This window comes from Sylvia atricapilla, chromosome 10 (assembly GCF_009819655.1).
Source record: "Sylvia atricapilla isolate bSylAtr1 chromosome 10, bSylAtr1.pri, whole genome shotgun sequence".
In the NCBI taxonomy this organism is placed as follows: Eukaryota; Metazoa; Chordata; class Aves; order Passeriformes; family Sylviidae; genus Sylvia; species Sylvia atricapilla.
Window position 1 is genome coordinate 6,683,924 of NC_089149.1, and position 23,372 is coordinate 6,707,295.

Here is a 23,372-nt window from a genome sequence, read left to right on the forward strand (position 1 = left end):
CAGCCACCTCTACAGTATTTAAGTATTCTCCTGGTTCACCACTATGCAAATATTGAAATTAGCCTTTTGCATGATTATGGAGACAGTGACATTAGAGACTTTCTCAGATCATGTGCCTTCTGTGCTGTCAGCATCAGCCATCAGGTTTATTTTTCAGTGAGCTAAAGAATGGCCCCCAGTGTATGAAAACTTCACGATCAAGTATTTGGTATCTGGATTTTTTTTCCCCTTAAGCTTTTATCTGAATGCATTAAAAACACAAAATGTTTTTCTGTGAAAGAATGCAAAATGCAGCCTTCATAGGAATGGCCCAATTCTCAGAGAGCATGATTTTTAACTGAGCCTCCCTAAAACCAGAAGAAATTAAGAGGGGCTACAAAGGAAGCCATAGCCCACTAGCAGGTTCAATATGGCCTGAGACCCCGAGAGAAGGCAACAGATCTCACAGCCTGAAGTGAAACAAAGTCCTTGGGCAGGTACCTAACTAGTCTGGCCAAATGGGTTCGGTATAGTAATTTCTTCATGAGAAAAGATATCTTTCTCATATCAGTTACATTTCCACAAAATGCTGCATTTATATCTCATACTTGTGTCTCATTCAGACACCTTCCCTGATACCCTTACCTTACAGAGAGCTGCAGAACAACCAAAAACCTGTAATGAGTGTGTATATGCTTAACAATAGCCATTTTGTCCCCGAAAAATACTGCCATAAGAACATTGGACACAGCTATTACCTTTTCTTAAACTACTGACGAGTTTTTGCCCATGGTATGAATCCTTTGCAGCGTGGAGCAGAGCTAAGCTTGATTAGCCAGCCTCACTTTTTGCCAGTGGGGCTAATGGGATTTATTCTCCATTCTAACACACTGGTTTCTCACTCCCATTATTTTACATCTCACCTCGAGTTAACAAATGGTGCATCTTCAGAGCACACTGGGAATGGCCACAGGGGATCTGGCAAGCTGGATATTTGTGTGCTCTGCCACATTGGATGAGCAGTGACAAAAGTTATCCCTCTTCCCCCAGGTCCTTCCATCGTCCCACTGCAGCGAGCAGAGCCAACACTGGGCAACCCTCTAAAATGTTTATTTGGACCAGTGGCCGGGGATCTACATCTTACAGACATGATGAGAAAAGGTAAATGGCTCCTGTGCCGATTGTCTCTTATGGGTTTGGATGTTTATGAGTGTGGCCCGTGGCTTCTCCCCAGCGGTGGAGCTAGAGAACAGGAGGGGTGCAAAGGGTGCCCTCCCTGTGCCCCACAGCCCAGGCTGCTGCTCCAGCAGGCACAGCAGTGCCACGATCACCAAGCCAAAGCAGAGTGGAGGGGCAGTGCCAGAGCCGTGGCCAAAGTCCTCCTTGTTCTCAGGACACCAGCAGCACACCGAGGCCATCTCTGATTTAGGTTTTAAAGCACACTAATCCCCAGCCACAGGTTTGCAGCCCTGACCCTTGTGAAGCCTTCATGCTTTTTGCAGGTGTCTTGTCTCCAGCCATCAGCCACACTGTCCCCCAGCCAGATCACTGCCCCACACAGCTGTTGACATCTGAATGATGCATCCAGCTCCAGAGATGTTTTCTGGTTATGCAAGTGCACCTGTGAGGATGGGGGTGTGTGCAATACATTGCACAGTAGCTGGGGGCTGTTTAGCTGCTTGAAAGTGAGCTGGTGGCTCACCAACCTACTTGAGTGGTGTTGCTGCAGGGAACAGGCTGAAGGAGACAGAGAAATAAATGAGTTACTGGATCTCCCAGGAGAGCAGGGAAATGTGCCAAAGAGAAGGAAAGGGAAGGAGAGGTTTGAAGTCCACAGACAAAGGCAGTGCTCAGTTGGGAACAAAAGAAGTTAAATATCAATGATGAAAGAGAAATTGTCAGTAATGCTTAGATTCATCCTTCCAAAATCCCTCTCCTTTGTAGTAAGATTTGCTGGACAGCTTGTCTTGTCACAACAAGGACACATTTGCCTTTCTTTTCTTTCCTTTGCCCCTTCCCACCTCTCCTTCAGTTCCTCTTGCAGTCACTATTAAATGTAATCCCAAACAATCACACTCCAGTGAAACAAAAACAGATATCAATGTATCTACAGTGCCAATTAGCAAAATACTCTCTTCAGTAATTCTAATGAGACATTATCGTTGGCATCTGCTTGGGAGCATGCACTCCTGAATTCAGGCAGCAGAGCTGTGCTCAGGACCCTGAGAACTGGAGAATTGGCCAGTTCGCTGAATGTTTCTGCAAAGGTTGCATAGGTGTTCAGCTCTTTGCATTATGTGATCCCAAACTGATGTTTTGAAGACAAAAAGGCCAGCTTTGCAGCATGAACCTTTGTTGGAGCTGGTTGTCTAAATGCCTCCTGTACTTCCGCCAGTCTCTTCTTTAACTGAATTGTCCCCAGGCCAATGTCCTTCTGCATTAGAACACTGTCATGGTCCAAGGTTAGACACTTGGAGGAGATATCTGCCCACACTTTGGGCTGGCTGGCAGCTCCTGATTAGCACAGCCTTTGACTCTCACCGTGCCTTTAAGCCAGACTTATTAATTTGGGCCGAGGGTTCACCAGTGTCTGGTCAGTATAAACCCAGGCAGAGCTCATCCCTGCCTGCCCGCAGGGAATAGGGAGCAGTATCTCTATTCCTACACACCAGCCCTGGTAAATTCAGATATCTTAACAAGCCTTCAAGTGGGTTTATTTCCCAAGAGGTTCTGTACAGCTGTACTGAAGGACTGCTTTGTACCTCGTGAGTGATTAATAAAATGCAGGAGGGAAAGGGAGGAAAAGAAGATGGAAATAAGAGAGTGCTGAGGGCAGCCTGAGGACTGCAGAGGAGAGGTGTGAACACAGAGCAAGTGCTGTCAGTGGGAGAAAGTCATCCTCCAGTGTCTGGCAGTCATTTTAACACATGTAAGCTCACCAGTGCCATCACTATATCAAACAAGTGGTGCCTTTCAGAGAAGCAACTCACCTTAAAGGACCCTTTCCCAGGAATTTTGTTCTTTAAACTTCAGATAGGAAGACTGTCATATGGATCAGCAAACTTGTCACCCAACATATGCTACAACCGCAATTTTTGAGGGGTTACACCATAATATTAACTCTGCTGCAATGAGACACTTGCTCCAAAGGAATCACCTCCTCCTGGGTGGAAAGTATCTCTCAGGAATCTCTTTTTGCAGGATCAACACCAGAATATCTGTATTTCATTGCTGTTTTAGCCATCCACAATTTGGCAGCTGACACATTTTATGCTTTGGAAAACTAGTTGAGCCCATATTCTGTCTCAGCTGTCAAAAAGGCTCTCCACACCATTGCAACCACTGGAAAAACAAAGCACTGGTTTGGTTTGGTTTGGTTTGGTTTGGTTTGGTTTGGTTTGGTTTGGTTTGGTCCAGCCTGGTGAGCAAGAGGGAAGGAATTAAGTGAATGAACCTGTTAATATCTATAGGAATCCCCCTACAACCATCACTGAGTCTGTTCTAGGGGGTCCAGAGAGATTTCCTGTTGCCATAGGTCTACTAGCAAAAACTGGTGCAGCCAAATATACCTATAAAGAAAAATGTAAAGAAGGTGGCTTCTGAGCAGAAAAATCCCTGAACACAGGGAATTCTGCAGGTAAGATAGAGGAGTAGTTTCTGACCATTGCAGTCAAGGATTTCTGATATCAGTAAACACCTCACCATGAGGTAATTTGAGTGACATCTGCATAACAACTGTGATATCAGAGAAATGAATATGGATTCAAAGTCATTCTGAATTATTCAGGCAGGCATGCCTGTCTGACAAGCCCCATGACTGCGTGGTGCCAGAGGAGGCCATGCCTCCCGCAGTGTCACACCATGGTCTCTTTGCAAGGGGAGGGCTTTGAAGGTAGGTAATCTGCCTTTATTTGAAATGAATAAAGTAATTGCAGGTGCCTGGTTATTGTAGCTTTCCTGTGAGGACACTTGGAACTCTGTAAAGAGCTCTCAGTGCTGCTCATTTTGCAGCAGGAGATACAGAAGGATCTGCTGACCGCGTTGCAGAGGCATTCCCGTGCTGCTGCTGTGCAGAGGGAAATCTCTGCTCTGTCCCCAGCAGGCACAGTCACAGCTGAGATCTCCACTCTGCCTTCTGAACCTGGGGAGAGCAGCCAGTCTTTATCCTGTGAGCAACTTGGCAGACAGGACATGGAAACTTAGCAGGGAAGAACTTCACTTTGCAAATTATCAAGGGCATAAAGACCTTTTGTGCTTGAGGGCTTGCTTCCTATTAAATAAATGCCTTTGCACAGGTCGAGGAGACCCCATGTTCTGGCAGCTGGGGCTTCTTTCAAAACCAACAACCTCCCTGGATGTCGTGCAGGGAGTTATCACAGGTAATTACAAGTATTAGATGGAGTCACTTGATGAGCAGTGTCTGGGATGCAACGACCTGTACTTCAACACAGCACAGCAGGCAGCTGAGTGTGGCTGTGCAGCTCTGGGATCCCAAATCAGCCAGCTAAGCACAGTGTTATTCCAGCTGACCGAGCAGAGAGAGGCCCCTGAGCCGTGCCAAAAGTTCACAGGTACATGAACCCACCCTGACACAGCTGCACATTCATGTGGAGGACGCAGTGAGGGAGGTGCTGAGACTGCTCTCTTTGTGGCCAAATACTGGGCAAAACATATTGTGTTCCCCAAACCAGGGCTCTAAGGGGCAAAAATGTGAAGTTTTGTGACAGCAGACATTGCCACTATCACACAAAGAATTGGCACCTCCCCAGCGCAGGCACAGGCGTGAGGAGGAGGAGGAGGGAGGATTGCCCAGAGTTGTCTCCTGGGCTGTGGCAGGACTTCTGTCATGGGCTGGCATGTGCCACAACATCACCCACCCCAGCAGGGTCACCAGGCTGGCTCCTGGCAGGGATTCAGGGGAAAAAAGCCTCAGTGAGGTGTACCAGGCTATCACTTTGCTGTTTGTTTCAACAACAAATATTTACAAAGGAGCAATGGAAGCAGTGCTCCCAGTCTGACCTCTGGGGCAGAGCTTTCTTTAGGTTTATTTCCTGTGGTAGCTGAGCTTGGAAGATGCACCTGGCAGGTGGTCACCAGTCACCTTTGCCAGGTAACTCATTTTCACTACACACCCTTCAGTCCATCCTGGTTTTTTACCTATGATGGCATGTTCCCTTGGCTCAAGTCCACATAAGAAGCACTTGTAACCAATCTCAATTAGCCATTTGTTTTAAAATCGTCCACTTGTATCCCTTTTATGTCCTATGACATTTGTGAGTGATTGCACTGGGCCTGTTTTATGCCTACACGTTGACACAAGTTATGCTGTGTGATCATTTAATGTGCTGGAACTGCATGACAATCTCTGCCTTCCTGTCTGCTTCTATTTGGGAGCAATGCAAATCCTGATGGCAGCAGTTAAATACAGTTTGATAAATAATAATAGAAAACTAACATTAGATTATTGCTCTACATTACTTCTTTGACGGCAATTGCATCTGCCAGTTTACAATACAATTTTTTCTCCCGAACAGCAGAGAAAATCTTGACAGGCTGAATTACCATTTCATTTCCAACTAGGAAAATACTGACAAGTTTGAAAGGAGGGTTTTGAAGAGAAACCATGGACACCAGAGATGTAAACCACAGTTGGATAAAAAAACCTCTTAGGTTCTTAGGTACGAGGGACTATTGACTGCAGTACCATCTAAGCAAGATTTTTGCTATAAAAACCCCACACCATATGTGCTTTTCCTGACTATGACTCATCATCTAAATAGAAATTCAATTCCAGTCTCAGGGAGTCTATGATTAAACATATCTTTCTGCTGTTGCTTCTACTGTGCTTATGTATGACTTTACATCTGTCTTATCTCTATTTCTTTATCCTTAATAGCCAACATAAATTCTCTGATTGACCTGACTCAGTGATTATTTTTATTTTTTCCCCCACGGGTGAGTGAAACTTGGTGGGCTTCAGCTTAAACGAGTGGTGGGTTTGCCAGAGCCCACAGTGACGTTGATGTTGCTCACCTGCCATTTTGCAGACAGTAGAAGAGGAACTTCTCCCACGTGTACTACTGTGTCCATGTTATGGTGCTGCCAGGGCTCAGAGGTGTGCGCTTCACATGCTTCGGGTGCTGCCTGGATGATTCAAAAGAACCATAACAGAAAACACAGGAGATTTTGACCAGCCTCAGGTCTGTAAGTACATTTTAAACCCACAAAGTTTGAGTGTGTTTGAAATGTACTCAAATATTTCCTTCTCCACCATTGTGTCCTCATGACCCATTGAATCATCAAAGGCTCGGAGATGAAAGAAGGACCTATGGTTAGAAAAAGCAAAGGACTCTCTGCTGAAGGGGGAATGGTTTGTTGTATGTTCTTTTTCTTCTTTTTTTTCCCTTTTTTTTTCCTAAATCCCAGAACAAATAGCTCTGGTGGATAATTCTCCGTGAGAGTTTGCACTGTAATGAGTAACTGGGCTTCCAAAAAGCTGTTTCATGAATAAAGTAAATAAGCTCCCAATCAAAAAAAACCCACAAAAATCAATTGCAAAATCCCCATAGTGTTTCATGAACTTTGAGTCACACTCAGGGCGGAAAATTGCCCAAATCAATAGCCTGTAGTGGATCAAAAGAGAGCATGGTCCTTTCAGATAATATTAATGATGACTTTCTTCAGGTTATTTCCTACATGTGGTAACATAAGACCTGTTACCCCACTGAGCGGGAGAAAAGACACCTCATACACCTGAACATCTTCTAGTGGCCTAAGATGGCACTGGCAGGTCAAATGCACCTCTGGGATAATTCTACTGGGCCAAAGAGGCTGGACCAAAGAAGGATTTACTGAGCTGGTACAAGTGTCTAATATTTGTATTTGCTATAAGGGCTTTTTACCTTTTCAGAAATGGCTGTAATTTACTTTGGAGATGAATAAGTTTCCACCAGGTCAGAGTGAATCCCTTGAAAAAGGACACCTGAGGACCTTTAAGTCTTTCTCTCCCGTGAGATGGGTATGGAGGTGGAACTGCCCACCCTGTAGAGGCTGAATTGATTATTTAATACAAACTTCACATAAGAATGTATTGTTTTCAACCTCAGAAATATTTACCAAAAAATCAGGGATCATGACCTACTGGACAAAAGGAAAACAGTGACAGCCCTAAAAGCTGGAGAAGACCGGGCCATACTCCTGGGGCTGGCCATGATGGTGTGCTCTATCATGATGTACTTCCTGCTGGGAATCACGCTGCTGCGCTCCTACATGCAAAGGTAATTCCATGGTTGTCCCTGGTCTCACAGCCCCTGCTCCAGCTGACTTCATGTGGCATGTTCTCTTGACTCTTTTGATTAAAGTTTTATAATTGTTCATTTGGTCAACACACAGGCCTAAGTCTTCACTTCCTTGTCCCAGTATAAATTAGGTGCAGCCACAGTGAAAGCAATTGGAGTAATACTGGCACAAAGTGAGGGAAGAGTTAGATCCCCATTTGACAAAATCTCAATCCACAGGCTTTTGACTTGGCACAGTTTAACACCAGTATAATATCCATATCAGCTGGCCTGCAGCCTGCTGTACCTTATAAGCTTCTCAGGCTTCTTCTTATAAGCAAAGCCCAGACTCAGGACAAAAAAATATTTTGCAGCCTTGAGAAACACTACACTTCCAAATGAAGAATGGAGAATTAATTTGGGAAAGAAATCAAGCTCTTTGTAGCATGTAGTTTCCATGTCGGTTATTGCTTTCATTTTAACAAGTGAAATCCTCATGAAAGATAGTAATTTGCTGAAAGCAAAAGACCATCTTTCATCATTCCTGCACTGCACTTAATTTTTCTGAGGCTTTCTCTGGCTTCCTCCTCTGCCACCGAGCAGAGATCTTGGCCTGTGATTCATTAACAGCTGTAATCAGTTTTCAAGCATCAGCCCAATTTAAAATCCAGTGCAGACTGCAATAAGGCTGTCAGTGATGTGGTTTTTCTGCCCTGATTGGTAGAGTTAAGAGAATGAAAAATGTGTAACTGGGGAACAAAGTACTAATCTGCCATGCCCCAAACCATGCTAAGCCAGAGACACATACCTGGAACATTTTGGGTTAAACACCACAGGCTTCTTCTTTAGGCATATGCAAGTGCCTACAGATAACTGGTGTGAACATCCTCAATTATACTGGTGCACCTGCAAGAGAATATTCCCTCTTGACCCTGCAGTGATAAGGAATACAGATGAGGATGAGCTGCACCGAGTCTCAGCATCTTATTTATGTGATAAAGTTATTTGCCCCTTTTTAAATCAAGGCAAAATTTAGATTTTGAAAACTGAGATCAAGACCTGTTAAGTATCCAAGAGCATTTGCTATTCCAAATTGCTCTCCCAGATCTTTCAGTAATATCAGGGTCAATTGCAGAGGCTGCTAAGGTCAAAATTGCTCATGTGGAAAGAGTTGATTTATATTATAAGATATGTGAAAAAAAATTGCCAGAAGATATCAAAGCACCTCCAAAGGATCAACTATTCCATCTTCACAAGTCTGTGGTAGGTAGGTGTTACTTTATTACCCCCTTGAATGAATAAAACAGCAGCCAGAAAGGTGAAAGTGAGGCAAAGGCAACCCAGGAGCCTTTGCTGTCACTTTTCCACACAGACAGATCTCCTCAGGGGTAATTCTCCTTTACAGCAATACCCCTCCAACAAATACTGCCCAGGAGGGTAAAAAAATCCTTTCATTCCATTTCCCCCCAGAAAATGTAGCATAATTTAATATAAATGTGAAACAGAATATACAAGCAGAATTACTGCCAAAGTAAAGCAGCAATGGAATTAGTCAGAAATCTTTGATATCACTTACTATATAAAGCCTCTCAGGGGTTTTGAGGTGCAAGAAGACCCTCATCCTCTTCATGGTAGAGGAAGACAGACACATTGGGGGTGAGCTGAGGGGCTGGGCACAATTAAATGGAAACTCTGGGTGAAATTTTCCCCAATGCAAAAAGGGCTTTTTACAGAGCCCTCAGTGTGCCCTTTCCCCAAGGAAAACACAGCTGTAGATTTTTAAATACATGCCAGCAAACACTGCTAGTGCACAGCCAGGCTCCATCATTCCACTTTCAGCCTCTGGTGAATTGGAGATGAGATGAAATCCTCAGGAAAAGTTACAACCACTGACTTAACTTACAGAAAACCGGACAAGCTGCCACTAGGAAAAAGCTTTCCCATAGGTAGAGCTGCATGAGGTACCACTTCAGAGTTCCTATATCTTCATGTATATCAGAATCCATACCCTGCTAACTCAAAATTGTCCTCAACCTTCACTTTAAATCGACCTGGACTTTGAGTTAACCCTCAAGTTTAGCTCAGGGTGTCTTGTTGTGCAGCCCTGTGTGTGTTGTGCTCTCCTCTGTGCAGGCTGCTCGGTTTTCCTCTCTCTGCTGACACCCTTTCAAATGTACCTTCTCCAGGGTGAGAGCTCCAGTTCATTTTCCATTTATACACAGACATAAATGAATAGGGTCGTTTGGTGCCCAAAGGCTAAACTTTGGCTACTACAGAATAAAACACTGTCTGTGATGTGTGGCATGAGACAGCCCAGGCCTTGCTGCAACATGCAGCCTCTCCTACAAGATGCCCCCAGTATATCTCTGATGGGAATCCTGAGATGGTTTTAGTGCTTATTTGCCTATTCTTGCCATGCTCTAATGTCTCTTTTTTTTTTTTTTTTTTTTTTTTTTTTTCCTGTTTAGTGTCTGGACAGAAGAGACTCAGTGCTCACTTCTCAATGCATCCATCACAGAAACCTTTAACTGCTCATTTAACTGCGGTCCTGAGTGCTGGAAAATCTCTCAGTACCCCTGCCTGCAGGTGTATGTTAATCTCACCTCTTCTGGCCAGAAGCTTCTACTCTACCACACCGAGGAAACAATGAAAATTAATTCTGAGGTAGGAGCACAGAATAAAATTTGTTCCTAAATGGGTTTCTGGAGGGCTTCTCATCTCATTACATCCATTCCTCGCTTTAAAGCAATATAAAGCTTCCAGCTCCTGCTTCACTGATAAATACGGAGCAGAGAAAGCAGAAATCAGTGCACAAACCCAGCTCATGTATCTGGAGAGGGAAAACTTTCTGCCTCCATCCATTTCACACAGGGTGCTGTGCCCCAAGGGCCAGAGCCTCCCTCTTCCTTTTCAAGTGCTTTTTAGGAGCAGGGGATCATGGAGCACTTGTCACAGTGATACTTTTGTGGAGCTGTGGACAAGTCACTTCCCACCCAGGGATGGTTCCCCTGACAGTGAATACCCCTAGAAATGTGCAGGGAGCACCCATGTGGCAGTGGGAATGGAAATGGCACCATTTCTGTAGGGCCTGGCATGGTGGTGGGGAGACACAAGAGCCCATCTCCATCTCTGGTGACAAACTGTCCCTGAGCATCTCCACCGAGGTCAGCTGTGCTGCTGGGCTCCAGCCACTGCATTTACCCTGCAAAGATCCTGAACCTTTGCTCAGTGGGAAGACAAAAGCAGCAGCACAGATATAAAAGGCCTGGCTTTGGGGCATGAATAAGACAAGGAGTCCACCCCATCTTTACAGCACAACTTCCCTGACTCCAGACACTGAACTGACGGGATGATTTTGAGCAATTCTGGAGAATTCCCCTCTCTGCTTCTGCAAGGAGCGTAACTTCTGCCACTGCGGTGTAGCTCCATGCAGGTGAGGTGGAGAGAGCTGCGGTCTGGGCGCTGCAGGAGGCAGCAGATGCAGCCCAGGGCAGCACAGCCGTGTGCCTGCCGCGCATCCCTCCCCGGCCAGCGCCCGGCTCCCAGCCAGGAAGGCGCGATGGGAGCGGGGAAATGCCCCTCTCCCCACCTTCCTTCCCTCGTATTCACAGCGCCTGAGTCCCTGAGAGTGCAAACTGGAGTGAGCTGGACGCGCTGGAATCATTAACCTTACAGGCGCCGGATTTTCTTCAACTACTTGGTTCTCCAAGGTCACTGAACCCCGAACTTGGCAAAGCACAGCCCGGAACAGCAGAGCCCCGGATCGGGCTGCTGACAATGTAACCTATTGTGTTTCTAATTATGGCAGCCGTTCAGTAGAACAGATTACTTCTGCATATTGAGATGAAGTGATATTAAAATTAGTGAAAGCGTGGCATGGTTGCACTAGGCTGCTTATTCTGCTGGATAATTAACTTTCCTGGCTGAGAGATGGAGTCCTCTGGATCCGAAGTGTCAAATGGAGAAAAGTTCCCCCTTTTCCCCCTCTGCTCTGGCATCAGTGCAGCAAGAGGCATTCACTGTCTGTGAAGCCTGGGGCAGGACAGACAGACAGACCCACTTCTTGCAGGGGCACAAGCAAAATCGTGATGTTCATGCCTCAATTTGATTAAAAGAGATCAGATAAATTTCTATGCTCCAGTGATTCAAAGAAATCCAGAGATTCAGCATAAATGTCCACATTCTGTTGTTGATCATTTTGCTTGCTGAAATGGACTTTGAAATTCTCCCTGATGCCACCTCCTCTTAATTTAGTGTAGGCACAGTTAATATTTCTCCAGCCCAAGGTTGTTTTACAGGTTAAGCTCTGCTCTCAGGGGGATTCCTAGGTTTTCCTGACATGCTGCTGGCTGTGTGACCTGAATACAAAAGCAGTTTTGAGTGGAAGTTTGCAATGTCTATAAAATACTTGTCTTCTTGCTTATGGCTCAGATCAGCAGAGTTTCCAAGCTCAAATCAGCACAACTAATCTCAACATTCTAGATGTGCTTTCCCTCTTCCCTGGCCAGAGAGAATCTCCATGCAGCAGGAAAGCAGCCCTGAGCAGTAGTGATGCTCCAGCTGGGTGCTAAGCTGTCTCTCTGCATCCACTTACTCAGATCTGAGTTTCCTGTCTTTACTCTTGCAAAAAAAAAAGGAGATCCAAAACCACAAAAAAAAAAAAAAAAAAAAAAAAAAAAAAATTCCCCTAAAAACCTGACACTCCAAGGCCAACATCAGTGGCCTTCAAAAGGTGAGCAGCCCTCCACCAACCTCTCTGCTTTGCTGAGCACCCACACTCAGAGACAGAGAAGCATCTGGAGCTTGTCTCTCTGTTCTCCTCACCAGCCAGCACGGACAGAGCAAAATCCACTTTGATTTTAAATAATGGTTTATCCAGGAGAATTGCTGTCTAACCTGGCTGTCAGCTCAGAAGGTGGAGTAAGGAGTAGGTACAATTTATACTGAGATCTCCAGCATGCTGCTGCCAGTCTCCTGTGCGAATCAGTGGGAAGTCAGTGGATGCCTGTCAAGCTGCTCGAGTCTTTCCAAGAAAAGCACAGAAGATTTTTTCTGGCTTTTCATTGCTCTCGATGTGCTTACTTTATCTCTAGCCTTTAGGACAAGCCCAGCCCCTTGTCAATACTACAGACAAAACAGTTTAAATGCTTCCATGGCTGCACTTTCCTTTCTCAGCTGCCAAAGGCTGTAACAGCCTCTGCAAGAGGTAAATCAGCCACAGAGCCAGGTTGTCACCACGAGGAGGGACTGTGGTAGTTAAAGCAATTAGAGAGACCCCATTTTGATCTCATATTATGTAATTTTGACTCCTTTCATGTCATTGGAACTGCTGCTGATTTATACCGGTTCTCCATTAGTGAGATAATAAGAAGGATTTAATCACCAAAATCAGCTGTAACTGCCTGAGACTCAGGAATGGTGTGGATTCTCGGAGTTTCTCACTGAAATCTCAGGTATTTGTGAGCCAGGAAGGAGTTTGCCTGGTGTAGGCAGGGGAAGCAGAGGTGTTGAGCTGTGGATTCCAGTGGACCTATTTCAAGGCTGGAACTGGAGAATTCCATCTGGTGGAATCAATTCAGGCCAGCTCAGACACAGAACTCCTCCTTCAAACCTTCTCCAGATTTGTTGCACTTTCCAAAAGAGGTGTAAATTGACATCCTGACCACTTTCTCACAAAGATTGTCACAACATACCCTGTCTAAGTTTCCAGGCTCAGCTTGGACACCAATCACAGCCGCAGACATATGAAGAGAGTTGTGTATTTCAGTGCCCATCCTGAACTGGAGGCTTTTTTGGCAACAGCCTTTTTAGTGTATCTTCATTGATTTAAGGGAAACTGCCTCCAGCTCACCTGGAGAAGTTGTGTGATCTCCATCCTTGGAGATATTCATAACCTGACTGGACAAGTGCCTGAGCAACTCTGCACTGAGCAGGGCACTGGACTGGATGTGTCCAGAGGTAGTTCAGACAGGATATACCTACCCAATTCTTTATATTAGGAAAGTAGAAATGAAAACATTAATAATAACTTCTATTTGTAACTGTCTGGTAGATCCTTCCTGTGCCCAGATTGCAAGGAACACAAGAGCCACCTTTCTCATGCTGTATCACAGAATCTTCACCTGAGGTAGCACCGGGCATCATTTACTTGCAGATTTCCAAGGGTTTGACAATGCAGAAGTGCCAAAAACCAGCATAGATTTAATTGTCTGTGTTCACAGGTACAGAATAACAGTTGTGGATATAAAATTCCTTATCAAGCATTGGGAAAAACTATTGAAAATTTAATCTATGGAAAACAAAGAAAGTATCAATACATCCTGTTATTGCATCTTCCTACTTGTTTGTCAAACACCCGTGAAACACAGCCCTGTACTGTCCCTGGGATCCCACTGGAAAGGCTGAGATGTTGAAGGAGGCCGGGAGCACCCCACAACCAAAATTCAATGTCCTTGTGCTGAGGACCTTCTCAAAGCTAAGACCAAGATGTCTTAGATGAAAAAAAAAAAATCCAAATTCTCCCAGAAAACCACAACACAAATCCATTTGAACAGGAAATACTGCTGTTATGAGAGTGGTAACAGATAATTTATCAAGGAAAAATGAGGAATGCTTCGCTGAAAAATTTCCCCTACTTAGTAGATTATGATCTATAAATCAGACTCGTGGGCACTGGAAGAGGGCTCGTGACTTTGGACATTTAAGACAAATTTGGTCAGAGTACAAGAGAATATCCTATAGGGAGCAGACACACACCAGCAGCAAGATGGATGAGATATTAATGCTCTGATATTTTTCATCTCTAATTTCTAGAGCCCTATGAAATATTCATAATGGCAGCGCGGCCACGCTCCACCATTAACGCTCCAGTCTGCTAACGACAGACAATCTCTCTGCCATGCTTCAAATTACACTCTGTGTTAATAACTCGCCAATGAATCAATCAAATCCTGTTATGAGGTTAATCCTTTGATCATAATTAGGACTAGATATTTGTTGCAGTATGTTAAAAAAGGAAGTCGCAGCACGTCACGAAAAAGAATGGAGGGACATTTATGAAGTATGTACATTAAAAAAGTAATAATCAAAGCCCATGGGTCACATTATTTTAATCACATTTTTCCTTTGCAAAACTCACTTTCTCATTAAATTATCTGGGGCTGCTTTAGGTCCTCACCAGGACAAGCAGCCTGCTGGGTCCCCCCCTGCATGTCCAACGAGAAGTTAAGCAGCAGATTTGCACTCCTCCTGAAGCAGTTAATCAAAATCCCGTGCAGGTGTAGAACACTTTCAGGTTTAGTGGTGTGTAAGTGCAGAGAAGAGAGAAGAGAGACCAGGTGGGCTGCTCCCATCAATCATCTTCCAGAGCAGCAGGAGCAACAGCAAGTTCAGGGGTTTCTGCTCTAGGTCAAAAATTGTCCAGATGTGGCCTCAATCCTTGTGTCTGCCTACCATCTCACCAGCCCACACCAGCTCTTGGCAAGGAGTGGTCAGCAGAGCCCAGGGCTACTGTCCTGCCTTTCCATGACTATCTTCAATGTGTGGACTCCACAAGGCAGGTTTTAAAATTGCCTTTAGTATTCTCTGGAAATCTAGGTTGCAACTGTGCTAGATAGAGCCGCCCTCAAACCTTATACTCTTTGGGACTAAAACTGAAAATCCAGGATCATCTTCAGAGAGGGAACTGTTGGACTTAGGCTGGGGTCAAATAAAAGCATCACTAAGAGCCACCCTGGAAAACAGGTTGATTTTCAGCTAGAGGATGGGTGGAAGTCCTCTGCACTGTCAGTAGGAAAACCAAGACTACTTATTTGTCTGTAACTGGGGCATTACCCCCATAAGAATATTTGGGTAAAGGTCTCTCCTCATCCCTCTCCCCTCTGAGTGAGCTCCTGTGCCCACTGTGATCACTTTGATCCAAGCCAAGTGAGAGCTAAACTACCAGATTTGTATTTACAGAAAGTCAATTACCCATCTAACTGTGAGCATATGTGTGCCACTTAAGCTGAAGAGGTACTTCATCAGTTCTATTTTTGCATGTGTAAATTAGCAATAATAATATATTCACCTATCTCACAAGGCACTGTGCAGATTAAAGCATTAATGTTTGAACAGCACTTGGAGGTTCTCCAATGGGAAATTCTGTAGATGTGCAAAATATTGAGTTTTGCTGTGATAAATTTATTATTAGCGTAATAGTATTCCACTCTTGTTATGAAAAGCATAATCATCTCGAGATTTCCCCACTTGCCACCTGAAAGCAGACACTGTAACAGGTTTGGAGACATTTTTTTTCTCCCTCTGTTTTCCTCCCAGTGCTCGTACATCCCCAAGTGCGGGAAGAATTACGAGGAATCCATGTCACTGGTGAACGTGGTGATGGAGAACTTCAGGAAGTACCAACGCTTCTCCTGCTTCTACGACCCCGAGGGCGTCCAGAAGAACGTGATCCTCACCAAACTGTACAGCTCCAACGTGCTGTTCCACTCCCTCTTCTGGCCCACCTGCATGATGATCGGCGGGGTGGCCATCGTGGCCATGGTAAAGCTGACTCAGTACCTTTCCCTGCTCTGTGAGAGGATCCAAAGGATCAGCAGATAGGAAAGGAGACTTCCCTGAAACTCAACTGACAGTGAAAATACTGGTTTTTCTCATTCTTCACCAAAGAACCTTAAGTTTGTAATGTGCGAGTCTGGTATAAGTTCCTTACTATATTCTTCTGAGTAGAGCAATAATGCAAAAGCTGTTCTATATGCAAACATGATGTTATTATTATGCAGACAACTGAAAAAGTTACTGTTTTGTGTTGACCGTCTTGATGATCTTGTTTTATGCTGGATTAGTACTTTCTTTTCTACAGCCAAGACAGGGCTCAGTGTGACCATTGGCCAAGCTTTAGTCAATTTAGTCAATTGGTGTTTTTGTTGTAAAAGATTCTGGGGAAATTCACTGCTGGACAAAGGGCAGCTGACCACTTGTGCATCATTGAGGTCTCACACTTGGCTCAGTCCATTCAATGGATTTGTGGCTTTGGCTTTTTTAATATTGGCTTTTATTAATTTTTTGGGGGGTGGGAAGTATTAATTAGGGGGAGTTTATGGTAAGATGGCACAAAAAGGTTGTATTTTGAGGTAAGCATACAGTATTTTCAGCCTCAGTAGGAGTTGGTGATGCTTTGTGTTTGCTCCCTCAGTTCAGAAGTCAATTGTACCCTATGGTGTTTATAAGGTCCTTTGGAAAACACTTTGGAGTTTTATTTTGTGTAGTGCTATTATTTTCTTCTGTCTTAACAACATGATTTTTGTCACTTGCAGAAGCTGTAGCCAAAAAGCAAAAAAACACCTTGTTCCATTTTATATTCTAGTCTGAGCCCTATTGATGGAGGTGGGACCAGAACTCCTTATGTAAAGGTTTATTATTCATTTGTCTTGTATTTGCTACCATATCACTGTAAAGAAAAAAATAACACGATCAGCTATTTTTTCATTTTTTACTTCCAACTATTTTAGATTTTTTTACTTGATATATATATACAGATATATATATATATATATATAAAGAAAAAGCTATATTATATCTAGTTGTGTATTGAAACTTGTTTAGGGGGGTATTTTTCTTTGTTTTTACCCACTGGAAAATGAGCAGTTACAACTCATGTATTTGTAACCTTCGTCCTTGGATAATATCATAACATGGAGAAGCAGCACTGCAGGATCTTATCCAATATTCATGATGTTGTTTCAGTCAAAGGTCTCTGTTGCTGTGACATGGGAAATGACAAAAATCTCATCCAATTCTATGGCTCTATTAACTGAATTGTTAGATAATCATCCTAACACATTTGGAAATCTCTCCTGACCTTAAGTCACTATGCAGTGCTAGCTGACGTGAATTATGATTTACAAGACCCAGGTGCAAAGATTTATTGGAAAAACTGAGAATCTGGCTAAATTGTTGTCCTGTCTCTCAAATATTTACCACAGTATACTTGCCAGTTTAATTTCATCCACACTGTAGTCACAATTTCTGCATAATTTATTTTTATTCCCCTATAGAAAACATTCCTTCTGATGTTTTTGAGACACCTTTCTCAGTTCCTCATGTTGCAGCTGGCCTGAAGGACAAACACAAGACACATCCTGGGTGCAATCCTATGAAATCATTGTCCAATAGCTCAAAGTAACCATGTACAGGCCTACTCAAACCAAGAAAATAACATTTTTCCCTTCAAAAAGACTGCAAATCAAATATTCTGTCTAGTTCGTCTATATATATATAAGTACCTTTCAGCATCATAGCATTAAAAATTTCAAGATGTTGCAAAACAAGTCATGCAAGTGTAATGTGAGCTGTAAAAAAAAAAAAAAAAAAAAAAAAAAAAAAAAAGAGTTCTCAGCAATGAAAATAATGAAAATAAACCTGCAATCTTGTAATCAGTAGTATAATTTTCCTTAGGTAATTAAATTCCTGGAGGGTGGGGGGATAATGAAGGTTCCAAAAATATGTAATAAAAATATTCAATTAAATCTTCCAGATTTCAGTATCTTCTGCCTTCAGATCTGGCTTGTTTCATCAAACTGCTTTCTGCAGCTTCCATTACCAAGGCAAGAGGAGGGCTGGTGCTCCAGGGAATCCATAACTGTTCATTTGCAGAAGCTCTGTTTGGATCAATATGTTGGAATTGCAGAAGCCTGGGAGATCTGGGAACCTCCCCATCAGTGGGACAGGACGGTGCTGCCACTCACAATTCCCAAACCAGCACCAAGCTCTGGAGTGGTGACTTTTCCTCACCATCACCAACACTTCTGCCGGCCCATTTGCACACTGATTTACGTGCCTGGTGACATTTTTTGTGCCTGTGTTTGTGTATTTTCCCTCGGGGACAGGGAAGCTGATTGTTCCTGACATTTGCACATCAAACGCCGCTTTCAACCCATCGTGCCATAAAACATTTCACCAGAGCTCCTGTGGGTGAAACATCTTGCTGCTGTTGTAGGCTATAATCATTTTGTTGACGTTAAGGGAGAGATCTGTAGGATAGCAAAACAACTTGAGTAATTGGATGGAGCGAGGTAAAACAATAATTTTGAAGGGAATTATCCATCTGATCCCTGGCACTGTTAACCCTCTACTGAAGTTTTAGTACTGCAAATGGGATTTTTGACAACTCCTGCTGCCCCAAGGAGAGGTGGTGCTTCAGCAGGGATGTTAGTCTGTCCTATTTCTTTCTCTGCTCTGTTTTAACATCTTGTTTTCCCCTGTAAAAGGCATTGGTGTTCCTACAGGCAGCTCAAATGAATGAGAAAAACATGTAATGCCATTCAGCAGTCAGGCAAACCCACCCTGTTTCTAGCACTGGTTCTGACTCTTCCCAGCACAAATATTTCAGCTCTTGATGTCCCAGCTGGGTACTTGGGACAGCGGGGAAAAACTTGTCCTGGAAAACCCTGGAAGGGAGAGGTGCAATGTGAAAAAGGTTGTGCGGTATTTCCAGACATCAGAAGCCTATGACAAGCACCCTTATGTGATTTAAAAAGATTTAAAGCATTCATAAGCATTTCAGATACCAAATTCTCATGGCCTTTTAGTAGTTATTTTCTTAATTAGATTGTATATGTCAAGCCTTATTCCTATTCTGGAACATCTAAATCTGAAGCTGAAGTGTGAACATCCTCGCTATAATACTTTGAAATTTGGCACCTTGCAGCAGATTTACTAAATGTCACCAGCTAGGACAACAGAGAGTTTATTTTGATTTCGTTTTCTTCATTGAGAAGATGTCAATTTATCTCTCAAAATGTACCCAGTGGAAGAATACCCATCTCCAGGGTGAGCTTGGGTGAATGCGGCAAGGAGAGATGGCTCAGGGAACACAAGAGCAGGACACACATCTCGAGGGGACACAGAGGCAGTGATTTCTCACCTGAAGGACAAATAGGGAATAAAATCCCACCTTGTGACTTTCTCTTTTTTTTTTTTTTTCTTTTGTAGAGAGGATAGGAGTGAACTTCTGTAATTAATTTTTTGATTCTGTTTGAAAAATAGGATTAGGGTAAGGATTAGGGTTTGGGTTAGGGTTAATGTCAGTTCAATGGAAGGAGTTGCTGGGAAAGGACTGGATGGTCTTATTCTGCTCCATGAGGATTCCTGCTCTCATTTGCCTGTCCAACCTTTGACCTGACAGCAGTACAAACTCTGTCCTGAGTGGCCTTGTCCATTTAATACCACCTTTATAATTTTTCAGCTAATTTCCCTTCTCATACAGTCATGCTGGTGTTAAATTAGCTGCAGGCATTCAAGGGTGTTGCCCAATATCTTTGCAGCAACACAATTTTTCCATAGACTCTGAGCATCTTCTCTCCATTAGCCACTGTACTGTTCATCATCCATCAAAGATTTGGGAAAATCCCTCACTTTTCTGCTCCACTGAGCACTTTTCACTTCCCAGCATTCAGTTTTGCAGAGGAAAATCACATAGTTTTCGGAGTTCCCAAACATCTTCTGACAAGTGAATACAAACTTTGCCAAATTCCTTTTGTTGTGCAGAACAAAGTGAAAAGCAGGAGTAAACTTCAATTAGTTTGTCTTAGTGCTTTGAAAACAAAATGCTTCCATTTTTCAGTTCAAACTGAAGATGTATTTTAAAATCTAGGGATGAGGAAACTTTTTACAAAGGAAATTTTGAAAAATAATAGTTAGAAACCTAAAAGCTCCTCTGACGTAAAAAAAAAAAAATCAGCAATTTTTCAGTTCACTGAATATTTTAAGGTGGGAGTTTTCTGTGAGGTTGACTGGCAAGGTTCTTTCATTTCTATCTCCCAGCAGTGAAGTGCAGGATCCATCACAAGGATGTCACCAGCAGCAGCCCCAGCCAGGCTCGTGTGGGTGATGATCATCTCAGGGATCACCAGGATGGGCAAACAAAGCACAGCACCAACCTCAAAGAGTGTAACAGCAACTGAACTGAGCTGGGTTTGTGGATGTGCTCTGTGTTTAAGTTAAAACGAGCTACCTTGACTTTTATTTTTCTTTAACACAAAATGGTCAGGCCATGTGATTCAGTGATTTGAGCTGTTGTAACTTAGAGAGGACCCTGCATGCAGAGGCTCTGGGGGAGTGGATTCTGTGTCCTGTTATCCCCAGGAGTGTGGCCAGCACAGCATTTGGCCATTGTGAGTTGGCTCTCTCCAGCTCTGTCCTCTCCTTTATTTGACAAATCCCACTGAACCAGGAGGGGTTGATGCTGCCTTTGGCCATCTGCTGGTCCCCCAACAAGCCACTTTTTGTCCCTGACCTGCAGCTGCTAAATGTAAAACAAACTTCCTTTGACATAATCTTATCCTTTGGATAAGATCTGAAAATAAAATAAATCATCACTGCTGCCTGGTGAATTTGCACCAAGTTTTTTTAAATAAATCAGTTTTCTCCAAACACTGAAAATAAAGTGTTAATATTAGCAGAGCCCTCCATAGAGTCTGTCTATTTTTTCTAGTTCTCCACTTTCATAGAAAGAGCTGGTAAGTGAGTATATATTTTTAACAGAACTACATTTATTTAGGTAAGAATTTAGTGTTTTTCATTGCTTAGTGATTTTTTTTTTTTGTAATTTAGATGCTAAGAGATGCTCATTATAGAATTCTTTGCAAGCTCTGTTGAACCATGGCCATTTCCAGGCAGAAGCTCAGCAAATGACTCATAAAACATGGGCAGAGATGGAGAACCAGCTCTCACTTCACACTTAGAAAAGGTTTGTTTAATTTGGAAGTTCAAGAAATGCAGGTAAGAGTTAGAAGCATCTCCAAGGCAGTCAGGCAGGTCAGATTTAGGGAACCATATAAATTTATGTTCATACCCTTCAGAATGGCACAGAAGGATCAGACACTGCTATAGGTTGCAAAAAAAAAAAAAAAAAAAAAAAAAAAAAAAAAAAAAAAAAAAAAAGTAGAGTTGTTTTGTCTAGGAGTGTACTCAATTTTCAATATATTTTAGAATAGAATGTTAGAAAACTGCTGAAACACTGTGACATTCAGCGCACCCAGAACCTAGCTTTCTTTATAAAGATATCGTTTCTACTATACCTTTCTCTTTTTTTTTCTTTTTTTTCTTTTTTTTTTTCTTTTTCTCTGTTTTTTTTTTTAACTTGGAAAAAACGCAAAGGCAAAATCTGAACTTTGAGTGATATATCACTATCTCACTTAACTCTTTGTACTGACCTGACTTGATTTTTTTTTTCAGGTTTTCCAGTCTGCAGAATATTTTGAAGATTTTCTTCTCATTCACAGCAAAAATAATAATAATAATAATAATAATAATAATAATAATATGGAATTGAAAACCTGCTTCCCACTCAGATCAGGCTAAAATCTCCAATCCTCCTAGGACAACCTTTCTAGTACATCTATGGAAGGTGTCCTTTCCTGTTACAGGGGTGGAACTAGATGATCTGTAAGGTCCCCTCCAAACCCAACCATTCTATGATTCCACCATGTGAAAATGTGTGTGAGGAAGGTGGGAGGTTTCATCTGCTCTTCCTAAAGTCTCCACCTTGGCAATTCTTTGGCACAAGCACAGGTACTGTTCTGTACTCAGTCACCAACACAGCTAACTCCAGATCACAGGCCAAGGCTCTGTTGTGCCAGAGGCTGCTGAGCAGCTCAATCCCCAAAATCCAGGGGGCAAAAAAAGGAAAAGCACCTTGAAACCCTTCCAAAGGGAGGGCACTTGTGATTTCCATCACGGTGCACTTTAAGCTCTCCGTTATATTCATCAGAAATTAAAAAGGAAGCAAAGTCTGATGACTAAGCAGCAGCACCTTAATCACTCCCCTCAGAAGGAAGAGTTCAAAGCCATTAATACAGCAAGACAGCTGAACAATGCAATGGGAGGCTGCAAACACTGCAGAGGCTGCAAAACCCAGCACAGGGGGAGACTGGGTGTAATTACTTGCCACTTGCTCGGCACCAGTTTCACCATGTGCTCAAAGACAGTGGGAAGGCAAGTTGGTACCAGCAGCAGCAGCTTGTTTTCCATCACTGGCAGCTCCCTTTCCTCTCCAGCATGTGCTGGCTCCCAGCCCCACACAGGAGTTTCTGAGTCTCAGCCTCCAAGTACCAGACAAGATCTCCCACCTGAGAGCAAAACAGAGGCCAAGAAATCTGCCCCAGAGCAGGATTTTCCCACAATATGTCAAGTGCCACTGATCCAAGGTTTCTATTAAGCAGCCACCAGGAAGGAAAGGGAAAGACAAACAAGCAAACATGAGTAAATGAGATGTTCTGCTTTTTTTCAGGAGAAATGAGGATTATCTGCTCACACACAAGGGGTTCTCAGGGCAGGAGACATTCAGAGGCTTCATTCTCTGTTGGCAGACACATCCTCTTTGGAGATAACATTCAGGTTTTCATTTCATGGGCACAATGCTTGGCCCTTCACAAATCTCTGCTTCCCAAGGAGTAGCTGCTTATTAGGCCCCTGAACCAGATGCTGAAAATTTTGGGTATTCAATATCAAAACAGAATTATTCAAACACCATCAGGACACAGTCCTGAGTAAGGTGCTGTTTGGGAACCTGCTGGAGCAGGGGTTTGGACATCCCAGCACCTAGTAGGCAAATGTACAGGTCTGGTCAAAGGAACAGGAGTCAAGTCAAAAGCTGTGATGGACTTGGTTGTGAGTGGAGAAATTGGTTAGCCTCATTTAAAAACCTGATTTTCTGCTAATACTCTATCACACTCCATTTTCCACTCCTTTAACTCAAAGCATTCAGTGAAAGAATAGAGGCAGAGCTGGCAGAGTTATCCAGGAGGCTTTCCCTTGTTAAAGAGCACCAAAATTAAAACTGGCATTAGAGGGAATCCAGACCCTCTGCTGTCAAAACCAGGAGGCTTTACCTGGTAACTTCAACCAGAAGGTTAATCCTGAGACAGCAGCCAGGAGAGAGGAACTGCAACCCAAATCAGAGAAGGGCACAGGGGAGACCAGGCAACTGCAGGTGTCCCTGTGCCACCAGCACATTGTGCCTTGTCCTGAGCACCCATGGCTTTTAGGACATGGTCTGTGCACAGGAATTTGGGAGGCAGGCACTGCTCCTGTTTCTCCAGTGTCATGCCATTAGCC

The 23,372-nt window shown here is 43.4% G+C and overlaps 1 protein-coding gene across 2 annotated transcripts in view; it reads left to right on the top strand.

The window, feature by feature from the left end:
• The window catches only part of LOC136365376 (calcium-activated potassium channel subunit beta-2), a 135,967-nt gene extending 119,162 nt beyond the window's left edge, over nucleotides 1-16,805 (top strand). The window contains exons 2-5 of one of the 2 annotated variants that reach the window (XM_066325777.1): nucleotides 1,030-1,140; nucleotides 7,086-7,256; nucleotides 9,725-9,920; nucleotides 15,573-16,805. In XM_066325777.1, coding sequence (XP_066181874.1) covers nucleotides 1,030-1,140; nucleotides 7,086-7,256; nucleotides 9,725-9,920; nucleotides 15,573-15,857 — 763 coding nt within the window. In that variant the 3' untranslated portion in view covers nucleotides 15,858-16,805. The remainder of the gene's footprint in view (nucleotides 1-1,029; nucleotides 1,141-7,085; nucleotides 7,257-9,724; nucleotides 9,921-15,572) is intronic. The other variant, XM_066325778.1, reaches the window with a different exon arrangement.
• The last annotated feature ends 6,567 nt before the right edge of the window (nucleotides 16,806-23,372 follow it).